We start from the raw sequence: 26,357 nt of genomic DNA, 5'->3' as shown, positions 1-26,357 counted from the left end.
TCTCAAAAAAATATCGATATAGGACCAACAAGATTAACTTGTCAGATTGATAATATTTGTATTAGGACATTAGGTAATATGATCAATAAAATACAAACTCAGTTATTTTTATAAATACACTATTGTCATCACAACATAAATGGTTTGTTGAAAACCCAAATAGTTTTACGAGTGACAAGAAGAAAAAAATTATTGAAAATATTTCTTTTACAAAATCTTAAGTCATTACAAAAAAAAATTATTAGAGAAACATATTTTTGTAATTGTTATATTTTTTTAAGTTTTCAGAATTTTTAATAACAATATACATATTCAATTCCAGATTTCGAAGCAGAATGTTATTTAGAATATTTCGATCTGAAATGGATCAGCAATTTTCGGAGTAGGTACCCTTGTACCACTTCACACTGCTAATCGAAACTTTAAATACTTATAACGTATAAGGTTATATAAATTGGATTTTCATACATCAAAGTACTCCAAAAAATATTCTGCTTTCGAAGAAGGTTTTAAAAATACATATTGTCATCGTGAAAAATAAGACAATTATAACAATAAAACATTTTTTTTTTGAATTTTGGTTTTTAAAGCTCTAGAATTATGTAAAAAAAAATATATTAGAAAACGATTTTGATAAAATTAGTAAAAAAAATTAAATAGACCAACCCGTATATATGTAGACATTATAGGAGTATATAGTATGTAATAGTACAGTAGTTTCGAATCGACATACCTAGTATAATATCATCATATATCTGAAAATATAAAACATACTGTTACAATAGATACATATCTTATACAATCTATAAAAGTGTAAGTAACGCCTAAACTAGCTATTATTGAAAACCGGAGAGATAAATCACTGCTATAAATATATAAAGACAGCTTTCTACTCGAACATGCAGTTATTTATTAGACAATCGAGAATTGCGTAACGAAAATGCTACTGAAGTAGCTATATATATTCAATAACCATATATTACATATATACGGTATCATAAATATAAATATTTCAATATTTGTAGTGTACTACAGTGTACCTTTAAAATATGATTATTTAAAATTGGAGTGTCTTGTACGAGTTTAAATGAGGTGTTTCGCTCCTTCTAAATATTACAATTAATTTAATTATAAACCTATTACATAATTGAATAGATTTTTCCATTTTCAAATTCCAAATGAAAGTTCTTTTCAATTATTATTTATTCCATATTATTTTTATATTTTATATAAAATATAGTTAACTACACATTCATGGACACTTAATGTTTTTATATTATTCATGTATCTACTTCAGAAAATCACTCAAATGTATGAAAATACCTACAAAAATTGTTTAAAATAGAATTGTATATCTAACTGTGCTCAACTATATGAGTGAACAGGTCAGTCACATTTAATACCATTGGAAATATTACTGCATGAGCAGTAACTATCCATGGACGTGTTTATAGTTTATCCAAGCGATAAATACAATATAGAACCTCTGTTCAAATAATTACTACTTTAGGATCGGATCCCCGAGTTCCCAGGGCTAACCAAAGAAACCATGTCGGATTCGTGGTAACGTATGTTAGCAACAAGTTAGACTGTCTTCGCTTGGAATCATTTTTCGTCGTGTAAGTACAATGATTGAATTCAAATTCAACACATCCATTTCAGTGGGTACCTTCACTCAATGACGAGCTGCACTCGACCATATACTACTGTAATACTGTACCTATACATCAGGGCGATTAGGTACCTACTTTCCCACTTTTTACATTTTTATTGTTTTATTATTAAATTACATTTTCTCAGTAGGGCTGAGTAAAACGTATTATATTACCTAATACGGTAATGGACATTTATATTTTGTATACTAAAAAGAGTATAATATTGCCAATAATAAGTACTTATACTTATTAAATTTCCCTGTAATATAGTTCAAAACAGGCGACTCGCGACTCTTACACGCATTTTTATCAAGAAGCTCGAAATCGATTTCTAATGCAACAAAATCGCTATATATAGCTTTCGAATTTAAAATTACGATCAGGCCATATCCTGTCCGTAACTACTTTTATTATTATATTATAGCGTTTTCTATATGATACCACGAGCGTGTGTGCTTGTCGGCCGCGTAACAGTTCAAAAGGACCGACAGGCGACTTAGTGTATATATTTATACACACACACATGCACAAACAGTGATTTAGTGTGTATATGTGTGTGTTCATTTAATATATATAAATACACAATAATTATGATTCGGCGCGCACGTGGGGCTACGCATGTTGTTACTTGTTATTATTAATAATAAAACAATAAAAAAAATTTCAAACGCCGACGGAAGGACGTGCGAGCCGCGCGTGGCGTAAACAGGAACTTTGGTTTATAATAATAATAAAAAATATACGACCACCGAGCGCATGAAGAGGTAAATACAATGTTATAATATTATATCGCGATGTATAATGCGATGGCGTTTGCGCTCAATATATCATAATATATTTACAATCAAACGCAATAGAGGCAAAACAATATGAATTCTACAAAAATTAAACAAAATAGATATTATATGTATTACACGAAAACGTGATTGTGAAAACGACACATCGTCGAAGTCGTCATCCATAATATTATACGCGTACATCCATTATCTACATTATACATAATACATCATAATATGTATATCTGGTCTGTGTCCGTTCGCTGGTCGCAGATGATGGCCGCCAGCTTTTATAAATGATCCCGTGAGATCTATAATAATATATTATGGTGGAAACGGTACTGCCGCGTAAATAAACACACTACTGCACACATTATTATAATATGAAACGGTTCTATAACATATACGCACACACAAACACACACACACACACAGACTCGCACACGATACACTAATTACGATAAAACTCCGTTTACGAGTCTTTTGGAACTATATAATATCAAAGTTGGCAAACACGCACACGAATTATAATCATACATTTCGACGGACGTATATATATTTCGTTGGTTTGTGTCGAGTACGAAACGATAGAAACCAGTCCCCCGTCATGTCCGTCGTCGGGCGTAAAAAAATATAAATAAAAATAACAATAATATATACGCGGTATACACATATACCGCGCGTGAAGCGTTGTAGAGGTAGGTAGTTTGCCTTTATTTTTCCGTTATTTATTTATGTTTTTTCCGATCGTCGCCTTCGGATCGGAAAAAAACAAAGTCTGTTTACCTTATAAATGTAGTAAATCAAGCCGTATTAAGTCGTTAATATGTGTACATGCGCGCATGTATGTATGGTGCAAAAGGCAAATATAATATATTATTATTATAACGCACCGTAGCACGTCATCATTATGTCGCTATTAAATAGTATAAACACGTAATTGCTATGTACATTATATACACTATTATAATTTGTTCATTATCGAAAACTATAACCCCAACCTATTTGATCGATGGCAGAGTAGACGACATAATAAAATAAAGTTGCACAGAAGCGTCACACCCAAACACCCACCCTGCTCCATCATTACCACATTTTTTTTCATATTGCGGGAGCGATATTCATATCTTCTAGTCGTATACCTATAAAATATTATAGGTACTATAGATAATATATATTATAGAAGACATTAGACAGTACTACAGTAGTAAGACATGGTTATTAATTATTATGATATATCATCTTTGAAGGGTTCATATATAGGTCCAAATCATAAGCCGACTCCACGGATCTAGCCTTGTGTATAGTTAAGTAGGTATATTCTATAAAGTTATGTTAGTTAGTAGAAGGATCTCTGAAAAATACAATTATCATACTTTTTCTCTTTTACATATTTTGTAAGATAACATTTTAGGTTTATGATTTTGCTTTCAGGTATTATTTCTGATGTTTGTTTCGTTGATACTTAATTTTAAAAATGAAATCGTTCAAGTACTCAATTTATTGCACAAATGTTTTAAAAATATTTTTAATGACGCACTTTCCCCCATAAGTGCATGAGTGTATAATAATATTAAAAATTATGCATACATTTGTTATTTACTAAGTTAAATATACGTACGTCTTTATTATTCTTAAATATTTTAAATAAACAAAAATTATAGGTAAGCAATAGTAGATAATAAACGGTTTTGGATTCAGACGTCACAATTTTTAATATTTTATTAATTTGTTAAATAAATTAAATCCAAGCACCTAATATAATTTAAAACAAATTAAAAATACTTATAACTGTAGTTATTAGTAGGTACTGTCACGAAACAATTTTTACTTTAATCATAACAAATATATCATGTATTATGGTGTTCAGAAAGAAAAAATAAGTACAATTAAAAACAAAACATCAAATTTATAATAAATTTATTTATTTTTTAAATTATACATATTTCTAAATTTGTCAATTTTGGATTTGAAAATACAAGTTGATGGATCAAAATTACTTAAAAAAAATCAATAATCCAAAAATGATATTCAAAATAGAGGCTGGCATTAAAAAAATATGAAGTTGTGTCAGCATGCCTAAAATCCATGAATTAAAAAAATTATAATTCATAGAAATTGATGTACCATCAGTCGAGTTAAATGTCCCAATAACAGAATTATTGAAAATTATTTACAGCGTAATAAGTGATAAAGTGTACCTGTTTCCTAACCGGACACACGGTACATTGTAGTCATATATACCTACTCGTATCATATGCCATATTATACCCAAATATGTTGAAATTATTATTTATCACATAATATTTATGTGTAATCAGTTGTTATAGATGTGTCTACTTGTACATAGTTTAAAATAACATACTTGCCACTTACCCCCATCTAACCCTATGTATAAGAACATTAAGAACATAAATTATACTACATAATTATTGTGTAATATAGGTTTATTAGAAAAAAATCCATTAATAACAGCTAGCCAAGAAACCCAAAAATACTCAGAATGTAATGATTGTTATTTGTAGTCTTATTGATACAGAAACTAATATAAATATTAAAAAATTGATTTTTTCATTATTTTAAAGACATTGCTTAGATGTGTTAGTCATAGCATGTAGAATGTAGATGTATGTCCAATGTCCATGATATGTATAATATTTGTTATGGGTCGTACTGTCGTAGTCAGTATTCACTGGGGCAGCGTTTCTTAAACTATGTTCCGTGGAACCCTATTGAGGTCACTTCAGGGTTCCACGAAACTTGTGACTTTATTTTTAAAAATTTTAAATTTTGACAAATTATTATAACTTTTATTGCAAATAATCCTCACATAAAATGACGCATTGAAAGTATTGAACCAAAGTAGTGGTTCTATAATTGTCGAGCTGTAATAACTTATTGTTAAAATCTCAATACAAAATGCTAAAACAAAGTTGGGGTTCCACGGTGAAGTGCACATAAAAAAGTGTTTCGAGGATAAAAAAATTTAAGAAACGCTGCACTGGGGTAATATTAAACGATTGTAAAGATCAAAAATATTATTGTCATAATATGTTATGATATCTTCATAATTAAAAAGAATTTTACCTATTTTAGTTTATATTTTTAAAACAAATACTGCTGATAAAATCATATTACATAGAAATACGTCCTTATGTCTTCATATTCTCTACATTTATGTTATAATACCTTGGCATTTCCTCCACGGCTTAGAGTACGAGGATCAGCTTTAAAATTTTTAATAATATTTTTAAATCGATTTAATAATTATGGTCGTCGACCGTCGACGACATGCCGGCCTTGCAACGTTTACGAAAGCGATCTCCGCAGCTGCAGCAGAAGTGTGCAGAACATGACAATACCCAACCGCGGCCGATCCCTGTGCCATAATACATTTAATAGTCTGGCGAACGTCACGGTGCCGTATAATTTGATTTAAAGTCCGCGCGGTGGGTCGGTCGGAAGGCCCGTTGCCGTTCACGGTACGTTTATTTTTACGATTCCGCGTTGGCTTTTTGCGGGATTAAAACCCGCGGTGGGCGGACGAATATGATGGCTAGTACTTAATAATTAATATATATATATATATATATAGCTATTATATAAACATTATATATATAAGTAGTAAGCCACTTTTTGGTTATTATCTAGAGCTAAACATACATACATATATATATTGTCCCTTCATGCCTTGGCGCATAGAAGAATAAATAAGATAATTTAGGTATACCTAAAAGCTATATACTATACGTCAAAATATATCAGCACTTTGGAGTTTCAAACGAAAAAATATTTCAACGAAAATTGTATTTGATAAACTATTGGCGAAAAGAGTGCTGGGAAAACGTTGTTTCCTCGTGTTTGAGGAGGCGAACGAAAGAAGCTACAAAAAAAAAAATACATAATACTGTCTAGGTTTGAAAGGTATTGACAATATTGAAGGTGGCACTGATGGTGAAACAGAGCTTGTAGTATCCTGTAAAATACATTTTATGATTGTAATAATAGTAAACAAAAATGGTAAATTTATTTTTATAAATGGGTTTCATAAAGTCAAATTATAATATTTAAAAATGTACAACTAAATTTTTTTTAAATTAAAATAGGTACTACATGTCTACATTACTATAACAATACATTTGACTAAAATGTTTAAAAACTATTTCTTCAGACAATTTAGTATAATATTGTTTATATTAATTGTTTATACATCATTTGGAATTTTATAATAATATAAACAATATTTTAACTTGAGAATGACTAATGAGTAATAATCAATTTCAACTTGAAGTTATAAAATTTGTTTTTTAAACCTTAAAATTTTATAATTACTTAATAGTTGTTACGGAACGGAACATGAGTTTGTATTTTTAAGAATTATCTAATATTATAAGGTATTATAATATTATAATTTATAATAATATTATACTTTACTGTTTATGTAATAAATTATTCAGAAATAAGCAACATGTATTTTGACTCAAATATGCAAAAGTATGCAAAAATAATTTGCAATATATCCATCAGAATACACTTTATGAGACGTATAGATTTTTAATCAGATCTGTCTGAGTCAAGTGTAAAATATATTTAAAAAAACCTGTATTTGTATATAAATCTGGGACTTAAAAATATAGTCATATACCTAATTAATTATAACTAAGTACCTAATATACCTATGTGTGAACTCACATCATCGCTATATCCATCATGTGTAATTATTATGTAGCGCCTTCATGGGGCAAATATTATGTTTAATGTTGCAAATTTTGGGTTGACCCGAAAACTGACTACTTGTGAGATACATCTACACGGCTACATATGCCACTAGAAACCGAAGTGTTGACCGTTGACGTGTTTATATACGTTGAAATATTTTATGCTATTTTAAAACAACACATTAACACACCACTCTATAGCAAATTCGTATTGTATATGAATATATAATATATGTATATATAGCCCGAGCTAGGCAGTACATAGCTTATATAGAGCCATATTATGGTAGTATACCTACTAGCTACGGCTGAAGGCTACAGTTAAGACTACCTATTAGGTACAATCGAATTTCTTTTATAATCAATTTACATAGAAATATTTTTACATAACTCGAAATTAAAATATAATATAATGTGATATGATTAAAATATCAATCTGACATTCCTATTAAAAATGTTTAATTCATAAAATGGTAAATTAGTACCTAGGTACGTGCAGTAAAAAGTAATAAATAGGTACTCAAATATAATGCTTTTTTCATTTGGCTTACTGCCTACTGATCATAGATAAAGGACACTAACAACTTATAATATTTAATTTTATGTTCCTACCTAAGAATATTTTCAAAAATCAAAGCTAAAATCTATAACACAATATTTATTACTATTGTTTAATTTTTTTTGTAGCCTCATATTATAAATGCCTTATGCCTAGTTAAATATATTTATTTCGTTTCTATTTTCTTAATTATAAACTAAAATCTGTTCACGTCTCAATTCTTATATACATATATAATAGGTAGTTGTTTAGGTATTATAATTAGGTTATAAGTAATAAAAAAATAAAAAAATATAGTTACGTAATATTGAGGAACAATATTTACAATTACTCGTAATATACTTAATAATTATAGCTAAAGGTAAGCAATAAATAAATAGGAATCTTACTAGTTACTGTATACCTATCAATAAATACAGTAGGCAGGTTGTAGAATGTAGGTATATTCTTGGACTTATAAACTAGTATAATAAGTCTTAAATTGTATTCTGATAAACTAAAAAATGCAACCAAAATTTCGTTGAAACACTTATAATTATATTATCATTATAATCTCATAATAATAATAATAATAATAATGAAATATAATACACGCGACATGATTAAATTATTGCCGCACGATGGCTTGCAAGTTATGTAGTTTATAATACTTTGTCGAAACTATTAAAATATAGTGTGCAACTTAATAACATCATTATAATTACATATTATTCGATTATCTAATGTATATTATATTTTGACTTTTGAAAATAATAGGTAAAATCATAAGAAACGCCGAACAACAGTGTATAATATATTATGTCACCGGAGGGGAAAAAACGACGGTATAGGTCGTTGACTCACTAGGCTTTCTCGCGGGGCCCCGTTTACCAGTTTTACTGGAGTCGGTTTGCTAAAAATGGTCAGAAAGAACCAGTCAACTTCCACAGCTTGTTGGCCTTTTCTGCGGACTGGAAGACAGAGGAGCGTTGCAGATCGTGCTCGACGGCCAGACGGCTCATAACGCCGAAGCCTCTTTTATACCTATTTAGGAAGAATCTAAGTATAAATCATAATATTTAGACAAACGAATAGTCGGGACTTCGTGCACAAGTCGCTTAGCCGCTGCAAAACCATTGTTGGGTAAGTGATTTAGTGAAAATGATAAGTTATAATATTGTGTAATGTTATATTGTTATTTTGTCAATCGAAAATATATGTTTTTGCATATAAACAGGGATTCTCCGTGCAATCAATTTCACCCCATTTTATCGCTAATAACTCAGTTAATCTAAATTATTAATTTTATAAATTTGTAATATACTTAAAAAACGTACACCATATTTTAAGATTCTTGAGAATTTTATTTTGCCCTGGATGAGCAGGATGTTGAGATACGAATTTCTGTTTTTTAAATGTTAATTCCCTTTTTATATAGTAAATTATTTGGTGGATATTAAATTTTTTCTCAAAATGTTGATGTTTCGAAAAAAAATTCAAACGAGTAGTTTTTGTTATTTTACTTCAGTGCATTTTACTTCTACTACTACTAAAAATAATATGATAAAATGGGTTTGGGAGATAAAGGTGCTAAAATGCTAACACATCAAACCAACAACCAACTTCTTATGCTTCTATCTGTCTTTAAGTGTCTTCATACCATTTTTTTTAACGACAACAGTTAAAGCTGATCAACATTTTAGTAACTAGTCTAAAAGAAGTACCTAATTGCAACGAGAAAATCATTTATAGAAAACAAATTTTGTTTATTGAATAAAATTATGATATATTTAAATTAAATAATAAATATTAATCAAATAACAACGATAACAGACTACCTATATAGGCTATACTGCTATAGTACCTTTCTATGTTTAACTATAAAAGTATAAGCTAATAAAATATAACATTAAGTCAAATGAAGTACAAATTCCGTGCAATTTAAAAATTAATATAGTTATGGGCTAATATTTTTGATTTAATTAATTCAATTTAATATACATATGGTGGCTATTGTTATTTAGATGGTAGATTTAATAATATAGGTAATAATTATTTTATCGAATATTAAAAGTCCAATATTAGTAGGTACCTACTCAACTTCTTATTTATGATGATAATAATTATTATTAAATCTAGTACGTTTTTCTCTTATTTTAATATTAGTGATTCGATATTATATAGAACTATGAGAACTCATTTGGGTGTCAAACATTACGTTTTGCTTCCGCAGTTGTAATATTATATACAGTGATTTAGGTTCAGCGTTACTCGATATAATATTAAATTATAGCTGGCATGTATGTAAGTATTTGAGGCCGGTACCTTTCGATATAAATCGTATAAATATGGTTCGATATTTCTCATTCGTAGGTATATAACGCGATACGTCAATTTACTATTTATTGTACTACTTGCAGATGAAAAAATCGGCAGTGTATACAAAATAATAATCAACATTCCGCTGATCATAATCCGAATGGTGTCGGGAATTTGTATATTGTGTCCGCACCTCTAGTCTGTGGACTGCGCGATCCAAATGACTATATCACTATCGGAGTTTAAAATTATGATGAATGTAGTTATCTACAACTGTAGAAGGTACCTACAGTAACCTGGCTATATTTAATATTATGATTTGTATCTTGAAGAATAGAATACAATCAAATAATGTTAATGTAATTTACATAAAATAATTGTAGTCCTCAAGGTTTAAAATTTGAGAACAATAGGTATCAGGTATGAGTCCTCAATAATTTGTTACCTAAGGTGTATTCAGTATTGACATTTGACATTGAATATTGATATCATAAATCGTTGTAATCTATGTTTTGGAGTAACTATTTTGTAGGTTAGGTTCGTTATTATTTTATTTGGGATTGTAGATAAGAAGTTTGTTGTCATTTTTAAAATGTTGATAACGTTGTTTTTAACGACTGCATTTAATTTTAATTTTTACTTATTTGTAGGTACAATAGGTACATATTATACATTTTACAGTTTTAAATTGAAAATAATACCTTTTAATTAATTTTCCTCCTTCTCCGTTATTAGTGTTTTTCTATGTTATCTAATGAGTGGTTTACTTACTTATGATATATTGATATGTGACTTGGTTGTTCATTTTTTTATTAATATTTTTAGTTAATTTACACTTGATAGTTATTTAACACTTAATAATTGTACATTTTCGATATGTTAACTATCAATATGACGTGTTAATACATTTTTGTTGATGTTAAATTGTTTCTGGATGCAGTTGTTTTAGATATTGATAATTTTAGTAAGTACCTAAAAATTCTCAGATAGTTCTTAAATGATTGATATATTATTTGTTTGTTGATATTAAATGTTTATTTGTTTAGCTAGCTAATATTAAGATTAATACCAGCGATACAATGTTTTGAATGCTTAATTTGCCCAGTAAACGGTGTAAAATTATGTAGCATCGAGTACTCGAGTAGAGGAATGAAGATATAATTTGTTAATGCCATGGCAACCGGTCACAGTAATAAAAACAAACAGTGTTTCAGAAGTGAGAATTATGTAGGAAGTGAAAACATAGGTTATCATATTTTAGGTAATAGATAATTAATATAAATTTATATAATTAATTAATGAATGTGGATAATGATGAAAATTTACTATTATTTACACAACACCTGTTGATAATTTTGACAAGCTTGTTGATACCTGCATGATATGATATTTTATTGTCTGTCTGCTTTGAAATCAAAGATATTCGGTCACAGAAAAAAAATAAATTATGTACAAAAAAAAATCAATACATAGGTGATATTGATAGGTGAAAACATTTTTTTTTTTTAAAGGAACTATTTACCTAATAAGGGTGATTTAGGGTGTTAGGCCCTAGCAACGGTAGTACCTATTGTCCTATTATGTATGTATAATATTATAGTAGTTAGGTTAAATTGCATTGGCCATGTTATATTATTTTTTCTTCAATCACACGGCGCGGTTGGTGTGTATTGTAAGTAGAGGTAACTCTTATAGTTTATGCCTTAAGGTAATCATAGCTATTATCGTACCGTGGTACGTACTTAATTAGTTGTAGGTATTGGCCATTGGGTTTTATTTCGTTTCGTTTGGTCTTGCTAAAACTGCGGATTTTCTATTTTCGTGTACACAGTGTGGCGCTGTTGACGGATTCAAGTGAAAGCAAAATCCGAAAATAATCTTAAAACAATTTAAGATGAGCCAAAAGAGCTGCAATAATCGTCGGCCGAATGCCGCAAAGATGTATGAGGCGTTGCACAAGAAGCGCGCGGCTGAGTGCGAAGCTAGAGAGCAATGGGCCGGCGTGACACAGTACTTCAAGACGTGGGAAAACAACTCGAACAAGTTCACCAATTGGACTTCTCCGCAGTACTACAAAAAAAGGTGAGTACAACCAAAAATTTCCGGAGGGGGAGCCGGGGAGGTATAGTCTCAGACCCCAGTGATTGCCCTTTTTTCATTAACTTCTTCTTGAATACAGGGGTTTTAATTAATTTTGGTACTTGTTTGTTATCGCCCCGCCATATAGTTATTTGTGAGTAGGAAAAATAATTCTGGACGTATTCTGCCACAGCAATAGATTTTCGGTGGGATATGTCGGGAAACCAAAGCGTGTTTTATAGTGAGTGTACCTGATCGATCGGAGAAAACATTACTACCTATAATACAAAAATATATAAGGCCAGGCTCAATAATTATGTCGGTAATTTTTTTTGAAAGCTTACAATAATTTGCAGCAAGATTCAAGGATAATACTGTTAACCACACGTATAATTTTGTTGATCCGGACACAGGGGCACACACCCAAAACATCGAGAGGTTGTGGTGATCTGCTTAATTTGGAAATAAAAAGCATCGTGGAACTAATAGAAATTTTCTGGAATCATATTTGGAAGAATTTATTTGGAGAAAACGTCTTGGAAAAAATGATGTATTTGAAACAATATTAAAAGATATTTCTTAGTTCTGGCCTCCTTTGTAAATTTATAGTTTTTTTTTTAAATTTATAATTACAGTACATTTTTATATTTATTTTTTTATTGTTTATTTTATTTTATTATACTATAATATATTTTATTTATGGCGGGACAATAGCAAACAAGAGTGGCGGGGAGATCAATTTTTAACGTCTTACTGGCGGGGCGATAACAAACAAGTATCTTAATTTTTTAAAAATTGAAAAACTTAAAATAATAAATTTAATCGATATTATGATGAGATACATAATTAAACCAATATACAAGTGTACCGCAATATCCGATAATATTGAACAGGTAGTCTTACAAAATGATAAGTCAGTCACGGTGGTCTTATCGATCTTAACATGTATGAAATAAACAAATTAACATTTCAAAAACAAAACAACTATCTAATTAAACAATTATATTAACACAATATTAAAATTATCGAAGAACGAAAAATGATCTTTATATTTAGGAACGAGAAACAATTTAGTATCTTTTTAACAAGATAAGCGTGAACGTGAATTAGTTAATTTTTTAAAGGATCTTTCCAACTTTCCAAGCACTGGGTAGTCTCTACGTCCCACCTTTTGTTCTTTACCTACCTATGAATATTATCGTTAAAATGTCGAATTTTGCTTCAGTTCCGAGTTACAATTAGAAATGCGAAGACGTGAGCAGCAAAAACTGGAGGAAGAACAAGAAGAATTGCAAAAGTGGCGCAAAAAATTACGGGACCGACAGATCGAAGACGAGGAATTTAAGGTTTTTATAAATTATAATACCTAATACCTATACATGATTTAACCAGCTATAGTGTTGAATATTTAGTAATTTATAACACGTATATGGCTATTAATGAATTGGAATTCAATTTTTTTTCACTTCTCCTCCACTTCTCTCCTTTGAAGAAAGGGCAAATGAAAAAGAAGCCTGTACCACTGTCGAGGCCGAATTCAGCCGGGCAAAAACCACCTATCGAAGAAATGGCAATGGAATTAAAACGCAAACACGATGCAGTCACGGACAGGGAGATTGAGTTGAGACTCCATGTGCGATCCAAATCGTGCGATCCTAAACAGGCCAAACAAGTGAATACATTACTCATAACTCATTAGTCTTTAATTATATTTATAGTTTATACAGTATTTATTTTAATCTTTTCAGTTCTTGTCACGGCTTGCTTGTAGTATGCTTATTGCTTATAGGTAGCCATATATGTACTCTGTAAGAGGCACGACTTAGAAAATATTTTAGGTACCTAGGCATTCATTACAAAACCGATTTCATTACTGATTTCCACAAAGTAAAATTGTATTCATTGGGCCTAAAACACTTATCCATCAATCGGTATTATTACATTGGTTGCGTACTTGTATACATTACAATATTACCATATATTTATAGGTATGTTACAAATTCAAGATTTTTGATAACAAATCAACAAATCCAAACTAAATTCGCGTAATTTTTTATTCAAATTTTATATCAAACCCAAATTATATGAACTATAAAACAATTATTTAAACTTGAAAAATATAATTTCTGCATAATATGATGATAAAAAGTACGAAAAAAATTTATAATTGTTACCGAAACAATACTTTGAATAAAATTTATTTATCGTTTTTCGTCGAATTCAATACCTATGAATTTAGACTCTTTTTATTTTTAATTTTCGAATATTCAGCTTGGTTCGAATATTTAAAGTTTTCAAGCGTTGTTTCAAACTAAACCTAATAGCCCGAGTAAACTAAACAAGTAGATAGGTATTTTGGGTGTAGTGTGATAAATACTTATTCAAATCGATTTACATATTATTACTGTTTGATTTGCTAGTACGAAATGCGAGAGCGTGAGCGGTCGTCAGAGTCTTCGTGGGATGACCGGATGGAGGAGAAAAAGTCAGCCAACCAAAAAAGGCGAGAACGATCGGAACACGAGCAACGGATGAGCGAGGAACGGTCGGCGGCTGATCGATTGGCCGAAGAGGAAAAACACAGGACACGACAGGCTCGGGCGACTCAGTTGAAAGACGAGCTTGTCGGTCGTGTGGCCGAATTAAAGTAAGTCTGTGTGTGAGTTTATAAAATATAATAGTCTTGACCACAGTTGCCTACTATGTAACTGTGGTCTTAACTAATATTTTAAAGTGAATTTGGAAACAAATACATAATACTGATGCATCGTTTCTGGATGGCGTTTGGTACTCTGCAACGAATGTCCGTTGTCTTAAACGAGGTTCATGATCATGACTTGTTCTAAAAAAAACCATTGCGTGCTACTCAATATTTTTTCTTTAAAAGGAAAACCTATGAATCATAAACATATTTTTGTTGATAAGTAACTATGACGATGAAAACCTTACGAAAAATCGGTTAGAAATATTTATTTGATTGCCTAAAAACGTATTTATGATTGCTAAAAAAGGGTTATTATAAGCGCAATGGTATGCTCTATAAAACATTTGTATAATCGCTTAAATCATTATGCACCAAAACAAAAATAAAAAAATATTAAAATATGCAAAACCAATAAATGTATTAACTGTGAAAAAAGTCAAATCAGTAGTATTTGAATTAATATATTATCATCCTGTATTATGTATTACATCAGTGGTTCTAAACCTTCTTATATCCGTGTACCACCACACAGTTGGAACATTTTCATGTACCACTTGACCAAATAACCTTTGTTTTGCTTAAAAAAAATGTATATATTATTTTACAAGTAGGAAATTTAATTTAATTAGAAACCAACAAATTATGATCATACCTATAAGCATTTAATGCACACAGAGTAAATGAATCATACACAATTATTATTTATACTGTTAATAATATCAAATAAACCAAGTATTATTTAATGTATGTAATGATCTATACCATTTTCTTTATAAAGGGAGATTTTCTTAATATATCATCTATAAGCTTTCCATGTACCACAGGTTGAGGAACGCTCATTCCATCATTGTTAATAACTTTTGTGTTTGTATATAGAAACCGCTCAGACCGATGTGATGAGCTCAAGAGATTGGAGTCTGCATATTTGGCATTGCAAGACCAGGTAGAAGACGTAGAGCGTAAAAATGAGCAGTTAGAACGGAAAAAGGTGCAAAGCTTGTCCAGGTATGTACCGAGCTAGAGGAAATCAACCACATATATTATGGAATATTGTATTAACTATTAACGCTAGGGGTATGCCTGTTTTATAGAATCTTCTTATCCCTCCTCATTCAAGAGTTATTAATATTTTTTGCTAATGTCTCGCTGTATTTTTCAGGGCTAAGGCACTCCGTCAGTATCTTACCACGTTAAAGCAGAGGTCCAAGGAAATTGTTGAGTTCCTAAGAGAAGACCGTAAGCTTTTAGACGACTTGGTATTGACTGTACGCCGCTCAAATGCCTCGGCATCTGTCAACCTGGGCAGCATGGTAGACAACCTCAGAGACCTGTACGACCGGTACGAGGATGACGAGAGCCAGCGACTATACTTGATGGACTTTATGTTCGAGTAAGTGTAGGACATAGGATAATATAATTTCTAAAAATAGACATATGCACAGCAAATAGGCAAAATATTGTTAGGGAAGGAAGTCCTCAATTATATTGATTAAGAATTTAAGATGAAGCTACACAGACGTTTGCTGTTTCTGTCTTACAAGTGCGTAACATTGCAAATTTACACTCGGCAGATATTGTTGGTGTAAAAATTGAATTGAATCAACCTATGAAACAATAGTCAGAACATTAACAGTGTTTGGGTGTGGATTTTTTTAACGATAATTCAGTTTCTAAGTGAGTTATACAAATTTTTAATCTATGCTATATTATACACTCAACATTTAAACCAATTTGAACTATCGTAAAAAAAAACCATTTACAAACACTGTAATGTTCTTATTATCAAGTTTCATAGTAAATTGTTTCACTCTAATTTTTAAGCTAACAAAGCTAAATGTGATCTGTTAAGCGTACATTTTCTGTTACATACTTGTAAGACAGAGACAACAAATGTCTATGTTGCATCCTTTTAAAAAAAATTCTTTCATTTATTCTGTAGAAATTAGGCAGCAATATGTTCATACATATAGTGTTTTTTCAATTTCTGTTTGTTATTGTTCTCAGAGAGGAAGCTCGTAACATGTGGCGGTCACAAGAGGAACGCTGGCGAAGAGAACATGCGTTACGCAAGAATGGAATGGATGACCTGTTCGCTGCAATAAAAACCCAGGTATGAACACACTGTACTGCCTGTCAGTGGTGTGCTCAGCTTTTTCTTATATTGGGGGGGGGGGGAAGAAGGAGGAGGATGAACAGATGAACTGTATTTTGGTCTATTGGTATAATAGTCATAATCTCATAAACACAAATTTACAAAATATTCTTATTGGCAAATACCGTTGATACATTGATTTTAGAAATTAGGAATGGGTAATGAGGCACAAACCACAATGTTATATTATAAACATAATACAGGTAACATATTATTCAAAATTAACATTTTATAAAATGTAAATTTAGATTTCAGAGATGTTACAATTACCTAACCTAAAGTACTATTTCAAGTTTTTCTTGGCTTGTGGACATTTTATCTAAGACTTCATCTCTAGTAACACTGATATCTTTATGTACTGCCAACAACTTTAATCTATTCAAACGATCCTAAAATAAAATGTTAGTATTTTTTGAATGTTAGTTGGACATTGAACTAAGTGTAAGTTTATGAGTGTAATACTTCAAGTATTACTCGAGTTTCTAGTGTATGTCTTAACCCTCTTTAACGTTGAAAACGTTCTTTCTGGGGTGGATGTTGAAACAGGCAATACACATAAAAAGTTCATGGGGAGGATATGACAGCCCCCCCCCCTTTAGCACGTCTCTGCTGCATGTATTTACATTTGGGTTGAAATGGTTATATAATTAACTTTTGGAAAATATTGAGGGACAATGGGATGATGATTTGGATATAATATAATATTAATATTATGTAAAATTGACTCCTTTTTATATCCCTAGTTGGAAGAGAACATTGATAAATGTTTGGATGAACAACGTATTTTGATTGGTGAACGAGAAAAACTGATAGGTGTCATTGAAAAGGGCAATGATGAACTGAAACGGTTGGAAGCAGAGACAGCTGAGTTCTACGAACAACATCCAGACTACTGTGGCAGTGATGACGACAATTATGGTGTACATTCATCGGTAAATGAACTCATTTTAGAGAGTCCTATAATGAACTCAACAAAATGTTTTTCTTTTTTCTTTCATAGGATTCTACAGACCATAGACAATTTGAAAAGACTGCAATGAAAGTTATGGATCGCGAACAAAAATTGCTGGTGGAAATGGCTCGAATGAATTTGTTGGACGATCCCAAATTAACCGTGAGTTACAAGTATTTGATTAATTTTACATATTTTGGCCCATATAGCTTTTCCATCAAGTATGAGTTTGCTTTGATGCATATTAGATAAAAATATAAAATGTATTTGTAATGATATTGGTTTTTTTTTTCCAATTATGGTTTAACATTATATGTATGTATCATAATTATTTTTTAAATAATGTTTTTTATGACATTATCAGCAAGGTGAGTTTATGTTTAAATGCACACATTTTATTTTAAACTTTTGAAATTTAATACAATAATTAGATATTTAAAATTTAATTTTTTTTTATTACTAGACTGATTTTAGTTAAACATATTTGTTTTAAAAATGTTTTCAGTATATTTGGAAATGAAAATGATTAGCTTGAAAGTAATTTTTATTTTTATATTTTGTTTTTAAAATCATTTGTTTGTAATTCTGAACCATTATCAATAAACCAATCATAATACAATATTTTAAAATGCATTTGCCTACACACAGTGATTAGTTATGAAATATGAATTATGATATTATTAAAAACATTTTTATACATTTATTATGCAATATTTGAAAAAAAATTTTATTTTATACTTAGTTTTTTAAGACTGTGAGATATTTTGCATAAAAAACAAATATTTTTGAATGTGTATTAAATATTAATACAATTTTTTTTTTAATTATGTACTTAACAGTAATTTTTTCAAAAAAATGTTTACTGCAAACAAATAAAGTTAACAAGCTCTTCCTTGTTTGTATATTTTTAATTTCATATAGTTGTCTATAGTACTTGAATATAGTGCAACACAAATACATTTTCAAAATTATATATACAATAACCTTACCTATGGTTTAATTTCATATCAAAATAAATGAAAGGGTTCTATATAAAAATCAAAAGTTGTTTATTAATTGTATTTATTATGATACTTTAGAGAGAAAAAAATTATACCTTTAAATTTTTAAATATCAATGATTCAAGAAAAACAATTAATAATTTGTATCTATGTTCAAAATCTAAATCGGCGAAGTATTGTATATGACAATTTGTTTGTTGCAGGATCACAGAAGAAAGAAATCAGTTTGGTAAGTTTATCATACTTTTGTTTTCATGTTTAAATTTTATATGACTTGTTTAGCGACTAATATGTCGTAACTATGTGTAATTTTTCTTATTTTTGCACCGAAGATTGATCAGTTTTTAAATGTTCTGTAAGAAATAATTTTAAGATTTTTTATTTAGTTGAATTGTTCTCTAGCCTAACCTGTAGTTTAATCACCGTCCAATAGTTAATGATTAAGGATTTTGGTAATAACAACAGATATTATTTAAATTCTGTGCAATATGTTTTATTTTTTAGATTTTATTGTTCAACTAACTTTTATTAATGTGTAAGATTTATTGTAAACCTTTGACATTTTGTTATTTGGGATTTGATAAGTATGTTTTTTTATGTATGTATGTTTTTTAATTATAGACGTAAACGTCTTTTTGTTTTAAGGGATTTATATTGTGTAATTGTTTTATTTTAACTTTAAACGATTATGTATTGTATTTATGTGAAATAAACAGTTGTGTTTGGGTGCATGAACACTTAATTGGAATACAGTTTAGAGATCAATTATTATGTTTTGTCAAAAGGTTTGTTTACTGAGAATAAAAACAAATGGTCTACGACTCATCAATTTATTTCACAATGCATGATAATAATAAACTTAATATAAGATTATGCTTAACTTATGATATAACTATTTGTAGATTCAAACATTTAGAGGAAAATAATAAATTTTTAAAGATTGTTGAGAAACGCGTGCGGAAGCAGCTCATTTGATGAATAACTGAGCATAGTGAATGATTTCAAAGCCGACCTCGACCATAATCAACACGATGATCATCCATTCCAGTCTGATGTGATGTTTGTCACTCAAATGGTGTGACAGAAGCTCGACAAGTTCTAGGCAATGGTTTATTTTGATATTCATGGTCTGAAAAATAAGTCGTTAAGTAAAGAATGAAGAACAATAATTGATAGGCATTGTTGTTGTAGACTTACCTTGAGTCGTGTGGATATGCTGAAATAGTTACAGGTAGAACGGTAAAATGTTTCTAAGTGTTCTCGTTCCCAGTAAAAGTCTGGCAAATCGAGGAGATCTGAACTTAAATTAATCCTGTGTCTCAGTCCAAATAGTTCACCAGTTTTCTTCATGACTTCTTTCCTGGTTATCCTGATAGGCAGTCCGTTTTGTAGATCCTGATTAAGAAAAAAAACCAGTGTTTACTAGATGTGTCCCAGTCTTATTGTAATTAAAAAGTTAAATATGATGATCAGGTACTTCATAATTATCAGGAACACAATGAAGTTGCACCCCTTTTTCTATTAGCATAATTAGGTACATAAACATAATTACTAGGCGTTAAGTGACGACATGACTTAGCTTCCACAATACTTCATAATAACCCAACAATAAATTTCAAATCTTTTAACGAGGTTAGTAGAACCCCTTAAACAAGTCGAGTCTTATCATAAATGTGTTTATAAAACTTTTGTATTAGAAGGTACTTTGAGAACTCTAAACTTAGAATTTGGATTCCGTGGTAATTTACCCCTCCCCCCCCCCTAGACGCGAAAGTTTATGTAGCTACAGAAATGAAAATGATTCTCTGTTGACTGTTGACGATCCCAAACTAGTAAAAACATAGATTATAATTTTAAAAATATTTAATGACGAAAAGGGTCAAGTGTGTAAAAGATTAAAGTATTTTTTTTTAAACCTCTGCAGTAGTATAATAATAATATGCATTTAGGGCGATGACGCTAACGCATATAGCCATTTAAAAGTACCAATATTTCCAAACACTTGTACACTTAAAAACCTTAAAATATACAATACACATTTTAATATTGATTAATTAAAACTTTGATCAAATCACATATAAAATAAATTAATTTGACTACGAACCTAAAGATATTGTACGTTCTACAAATAAAATTCGTATTCGAATTATTATTTTAGATTCTGGTCGGAACGAATGCAATGATGTGTATTTTTTATTTATTTACGCGTCTCAGCGTCTGATGACACTTTTTCTAGAAAAATAATGATCCTATATCGTCAATTTCGAACGATTTATTTTCTGGTAACAAATTGAATCTAGTTTGTAATCTTTGGGTAAAAGGAAAAAAATCCTTAATATTTTTCAAAATAAACACGAATTGGAAAAATCATTAGTTAAAATGTTATGCTATTATTATAACAATTGTTTGGTAATATACTAATATCAAAAAGTTAGGCAGCTGCAAATACGATTTTCGTCGTATGTAATAATTTATCATAGAATTAAAATCATTTAACAGCTTCGACCTATTCAATAACTAGAACACACGACAGTCACACCCCCCCCCCCTCCCCCCACTGTACTTAAACAGCAGACCGGTCACCAACTATACTTGGCGACTTTCTATAGTTTAAAAAACCCCGATTTTTTTATGACCGCCCCAACTTTCCGATGTTCAAAAACTCACGTGTGTTACGACCTCGACGGAATCTATGTACTCTTCGAGAAGCGCTTCCCACGTACCCAGCTTCACGCTGTGTGCCATCGCGTTGGAGAACGTGTACCGGTCCAAGTCAGACGCCGTTACGTCATCGCCAATCAGGTGCACATTTCCTTTTTGGATCGAACTCTTTCTAAATAAACGCAAACGACAGGATATAGAGTTACGAGTTTTGGGTACGAAACGCCGGCGACCGCAGCTGCGTTCATGTCCTGCATTTGCAGCGACCACAGCGCACCTATATTTAGGCTAGGTTCACTGCAAGGACGAGCGTTAATTAGGGCTGTGCATTTGTAGGAAAATGTATGCATTTTAGTTTATTGTAAGAAATATTTTTTTTTCACAGAAGGTTTGAGTTAAATATCAATGAATTCAATTTTTGAACTTTCCATTTCTCATTTCTATAAGTTTTTCGATACTGTATAACAATACCTGTTAATTAAAACTTTTTACATACATTTTGTGAATTATTGATTAATTTTCGTTTTAAGCGATCAGTTACGAGATTATGGCTGATATTAGTGCCTTATTCTTTCTTTAAACATAAGACACATCACTTACAGTTAAGGTTGTTGATAGTGACGAAATATCGGTATTTTTTAATATTTGGATAGAAAAGGCACTATTTTAGTAAAAAAAAAAGTTTGGTGGAAAATAGAAACTAACCTTTTATTGTGGAGGAAAATGGTACCACCAAAAATAAGGTGTAGTTTGCTGGAATGGTGGAGGTAGTAGAGCCTGTAGAGGCGACTTGGATCTCCTTATATTTCCTGCAGTATATACATATGTCGCGTGGGTGCGTGTTGGCGAAAAGACACCACTGGTAAACTGTGGGGAGCACCATCACCACCCGTGACCTTATAAGGGTGAACTCACCCGTCCTGTCGATCCACCCATGACTTAATTATTTATATCAATGTAAATTACTTGTCGTTCGTATACGCGTAATACATGATTTCTCTTTCGTTCATGACGATGTGGTCGTCGTAGGACCCGATCTCGTGTTCGGCTAGGAAGTTAATCAGACTGCTGACTTCGAGGTCCGACACGTTCCATCCGACCACCGAGCCCTCACGGAAGAAATATAAATGCCTGGGCTCGTTGGTCACGTGAAACTTGGACACGGCGTGAATGACGTCGGCCGGCGCAGTTTCTGAAAATCGTCTCGGTCTGTAATTTTGTATTATGTACAGTCTAGGCAGTACAATAGAATATAGGTAACAAGTATGTGTTTTATTTTCTTAGCTATTTTGTACGTAAAAATATTAGACAAAACAATTGTAGAGCTCCAAATATTATGTATGTACTAAATAATTATATATTATGATTTTATTCTTCTAAGATATTATTAATAGACAGTTGAAACACCTTATATTTTTGTGGTTTAAGACCAGTAAGTTTATGTTCTTTCCGATGTCAAATTACTGTTTGTAATATATGTATGAATTTATTAGTTTCTTATAGTTCTTTTCCAGGTTATGTAAGAAAAATATTTTTTAATCTTTTAATTTACTAAGCCCCAAAATAATTTTTTAAAAACAAAAATATTTTTTTCAATTACATGCAAACATATTAAGGTGTGAACATTTAATAGTTTTCTTATCAAAGTAAATAAATCTAGAAAAAAGGTTGTTAATGAATACAAAATAAAATTCTTAATTGTGTAGGTACATTTTTAACCTATAGTGTGAATGCAATTGGTCGCTTCTGGTACCGTCGTACCGCACTACCGCCTCGTTTACGGTATAACACGTCAGACCCAATAAATAGACTATCGTATGAAAATCATTAGTGTGACACTATTATAGTGTCTAATACACACTCTATAGGTGTATAAACAATAGTAAATAATAGTCAACAATTTGCTGCTTACAACATAAGAATATATTAATTTGCTACCAACAACAACTATTTTAATCATTACATGTATATTATATTTAAATATGATTTATTTTTTAAAAAAAAAATGTACATTGTATTCATCTTGACGAACAATTATTTTTGTGATTTTAGATACTATAATTTATTCCCGCAGTAATGTACAGTTAATTGTTTTATTTTTTTTAATGTTATTGCGAGTCCCTAGTCCTGTCCACTGGCCCAAGAGGCCAAGACCAAAGGTCTTACTGACCCCTCCCCTCCTCTCACCTACAGTTAAGAAGCTAGACCAATGACCAATGATTAAAATGTTTTACTAAAACTGTTGTTATGGATAATCCCGCCACACCTCACGTTAATAATGTAGGCTTAATTTAAGGTTAGGTATATAATCTATCCACGCACAAAACCAAATATTATAATAATTATAATAAACTTGACACGCACGAGAAAACCGGGCGGGGAAACTTTGGTGAAATCTATTAGTCATATTATAATCAGATCTGACAGTAGAATAGTTCTACTTGAAAGTTACCACCACAGGACACGGTATATGTACGCATAGGGGGGGGGGGCTAAGGTGGCTATAACCCTCTCAGAATTCTGTTAAGCCCCCTCGGAATTCGCAAGAAGTTTTGGCAGCGTCATAGATACCACGAGGAAACAAATGTAACCTCCCCCCACAAGTAAATTCATCGCGCCTACGCATGTGGATATTGAGGTATATATCTTATATTATTATGGTACCTATCTGGCTATCTGTTCAAAGTAAATACATCGAAAACGAATACGGATTATGTTGTCATCAGTGATTGTTTCAAAACGTAATTTCGCTCACCTGCACTATCGTCGGAACCGCTGTACAGGCACGTGGGCTCGTACATGTTCGTCTTGGACAGCGCCGCCGACAGTTGTTCCAGGCGAAACTCTTCGGCAGTCGAGAACGCCGATACGCACCAAAACTGCGAATACGTCAGGTAGATACGTGTAAATTGTATGATGTATTATTTTGATGTGGTACCTACCTACATGGTTAATAGTGTCACAAAGGCTCCCTAGTTGATGAACAAAATTAACCCAACGTAAGTCAGTCAACGTAAAGAACGTCCAGTTAGAAGTTAGTGGTTAGCGAACAATATAAGTAGCTATTAGGTATATTTAATTCGAAAAGTTTAAAGTCAATATGAAGGAAAATATTGACTCAATTCTGTTAAAAAAAGTTAATTCGTGTTTTATAATTATACCAGCAGGGGTACCACAGCTTAAAAATTTGTTCAAATGCAAAGAGGGAATTTATCCAAAATCCAAATGCTTAACCCCCTTTTTTCTTTAACAATGAATTCATTCAAATTCTTGAGATTTTTCGAACTATTTCAAAACTATACAAATTTCTGTTTTCAATTTATGAAAACGTCATTTTTTCTTGTTTGAATAACAGAAGGAAGATTGTATCTCCTTGCGTAGTAAAAACATCTCGATTATTTGAAAATATGATCTATAAGTAAGAACTTGTGTATTTAAAAATGCCAAACATCAGATTTTGAATAACTGCATTATTGAAAAAAAAATGAGTGATAGTAAACATACTTGATGTGATTCACACACTCCGTATAATAACTAAATATTTTGTTAAAAATGCATCCTTACAAAATTTTTTATAAAATCATCCATATAAGATATGATTCATTATTCAGTTATTATTATTAGTTATTGCATACTACATAGATGAGTGATTTTGTCTTCAAAAGAAAACAATAGCGTATTTATAAACTGCACCGATTGTGCCAAAATTTGTTCGGTGTGAACAAAAGTTTTTGCTAATTTATTCACTTGGGGCATAATACGGAGATGGCAGAGCTTGTTTTTTTATACTTGAGCTGCAAAGGGACCGTAAAGCGGTCAGTCTATGTTCACGTTGATTTAGTGCTGAGACCAGTGTTCGAATTGAGGTAGGTAAGTGTGCAGGGGATGGAGCTCGCCTATATTTTTTGTTTTGCCTTTTGCATAATGCAACTTTTTTTTACCAGAATTGGGTGGTGGACAGCACAAAATGCTGTCAGGTTGATGTCTGAATTGATTTTTCTTCAAAAACAGAATTGAATTTTTGTCAATGAAATTGCATTCTTAAAGTGAAACTAATAAGTGATAAACTAATGTAGAGGAACATAAATTCAAGTTCATTAGTATGAATTATATTTTAAAATGTTTATTTCATATGAATACATATAAATATATATATGGCAAAGACCTCACAGTTGTGTTGAATAATTTTGCTCTAAGATTGCAGTTTTCAAATCGTTGTATTAATAAGCTCTTCTACGTAATTTATGATTCATCCCAATTCGAACACGGGTGTCTGGTTAAAACCGACCGGCGACCACATGGCAAGTATGCTGCCCCCTCTCCCTCCCACTGATGAAAAATGGAAAATAACCACGACTTACGCCCTGTCGCTGACCCGTGTCTTCCGCGACTGCCGGCTTCCGGCGTTGGGCCCGCTTTTTGATGCCGCTCTGCGCTTGGGCCGCGGCTGCGGCAGGCGAACTCCGCGTGTTCAGGCCTTGACGTTTGGTCACAGCCGCGACAATTGACGGCCACGGCCTACACACACGAACCGCGGTCAAGCAGAACATTGTTTTTTATGAGTGACGAGTAACTTCTATGATAATAAGTATTAGGTATAGTCGTGAGGTATAAGAGGTGGAAATGTATAACAGAACGATTGTCACGACTGACAGATGACGACTAAAGACGGCAGAAGTGCAGAACGGAGCGACTTTAAAAAAACACTTGACGAGCCGGCGGCAAAGGTGTGTGATAAGAATAACTCTGATAATAGTTGTTACCGCTACAGCAGGCTGCATAATGCATTGCTGCAACTACAG

At 31.2% G+C, this 26,357-nt stretch overlaps 2 protein-coding genes across 5 annotated transcripts; one reads left to right on the top strand and one right to left on the bottom strand.

Moving 5' to 3' along the window:
• Positions 1-8,676: 8,676 nt before the first annotated feature.
• LOC111039626 (trichohyalin-like) lies at positions 8,677-19,719 on the top strand. Of its 4 annotated transcripts, XM_022323211.1 has the most exons (12): positions 10,659-10,970; positions 11,053-11,267; positions 11,838-12,088; positions 13,311-13,431; positions 13,578-13,757; positions 14,506-14,732; positions 15,666-15,794; positions 15,949-16,179; positions 16,794-16,899; positions 17,685-17,873; positions 17,942-18,055; positions 19,098-19,719. In XM_022323211.1, exons 3-12 carry the CDS (start codon positions 11,901-11,903, stop codon positions 19,125-19,127), a joined length of 1,515 nt encoding a protein of 504 aa, XP_022178903.1. In that variant the 5' UTR covers positions 10,659-10,970; positions 11,053-11,267; positions 11,838-11,900; the 3' UTR covers positions 19,128-19,719. The 4 variants fall into 4 exon arrangements, with proteins under 4 accessions (XP_022178905.1, XP_022178903.1, XP_022178904.1 ...); XM_022323213.1 differs by lacking the exons at positions 10,659-10,970; positions 11,053-11,267 and adding an exon at positions 8,677-8,830; XM_022323212.1 differs by lacking the exon at positions 11,053-11,267.
• LOC111039628 (required for meiotic nuclear division protein 1 homolog) lies at positions 19,711-26,250 on the bottom strand. The gene is made up of 6 exons (XM_022323217.1): positions 25,917-26,250; positions 24,311-24,434; positions 22,522-22,747; positions 21,562-21,727; positions 20,092-20,289; positions 19,711-20,023 (listed from the first exon to the last, which is right to left on the bottom strand). The coding sequence occupies exons 1-6, from the start codon at positions 26,103-26,105 to the stop codon at positions 19,862-19,864; spliced, it is 1,065 nt and encodes a 354-aa protein (XP_022178909.1). The 5' UTR covers positions 26,106-26,250; the 3' UTR covers positions 19,711-19,861.
• Between the last annotated feature and the right edge of the window lie 107 nt (positions 26,251-26,357).

This window comes from Myzus persicae, unplaced genomic scaffold (assembly GCF_001856785.1).
Source record: "Myzus persicae strain clone G006 unplaced genomic scaffold, MPER_G0061.0, whole genome shotgun sequence".
Lineage (NCBI taxonomy): Eukaryota > Metazoa > Arthropoda > Insecta > Hemiptera > Aphididae > Myzus > Myzus persicae.
This window is presented reverse-complemented; position numbering and strand designations above follow the sequence as displayed.

What these genes read in the sequence shown, in the direction of transcription:
- LOC111039628 (XM_022323217.1), bottom strand. Translation starts at nt 26,105, where the DNA reads ATGTTCTGCTTGACCGCGGTTCGTGTGTGTAGGCCGTGGCCGTCAATT. An exon ending in CGGTTCCGACGATAGTGCAG is followed by an intron (nt 22,748 to 24,310) that starts GTGAGCGAAATT and finishes GACGATTTTCAG; the next exon opens with AAACTGCGCCGGCCGACGTC. An exon ending in TACGCGTATACGAACGACAA is followed by an intron (nt 21,728 to 22,521) that starts GTAATTTACATT and finishes GCGTTTATTTAG; the next exon opens with AAAGAGTTCGATCCAAAAAG.
- LOC111039626 (XM_022323213.1), top strand. Translation starts at nt 11,901, where the DNA reads ATGAGCCAAAAGAGCTGCAATAATCGTCGGCCGAATGCCGCAAAGATG. An exon ending in CCGCAGTACTACAAAAAAAG is followed by an intron (nt 12,089 to 13,310) that starts GTGAGTACAACC and finishes ATTTTGCTTCAG; the next exon opens with TTCCGAGTTACAATTAGAAA. An exon ending in GGTCGTGTGGCCGAATTAAA is followed by an intron (nt 14,733 to 15,665) that starts GTAAGTCTGTGT and finishes GTTTGTATATAG; the next exon opens with AAACCGCTCAGACCGATGTG.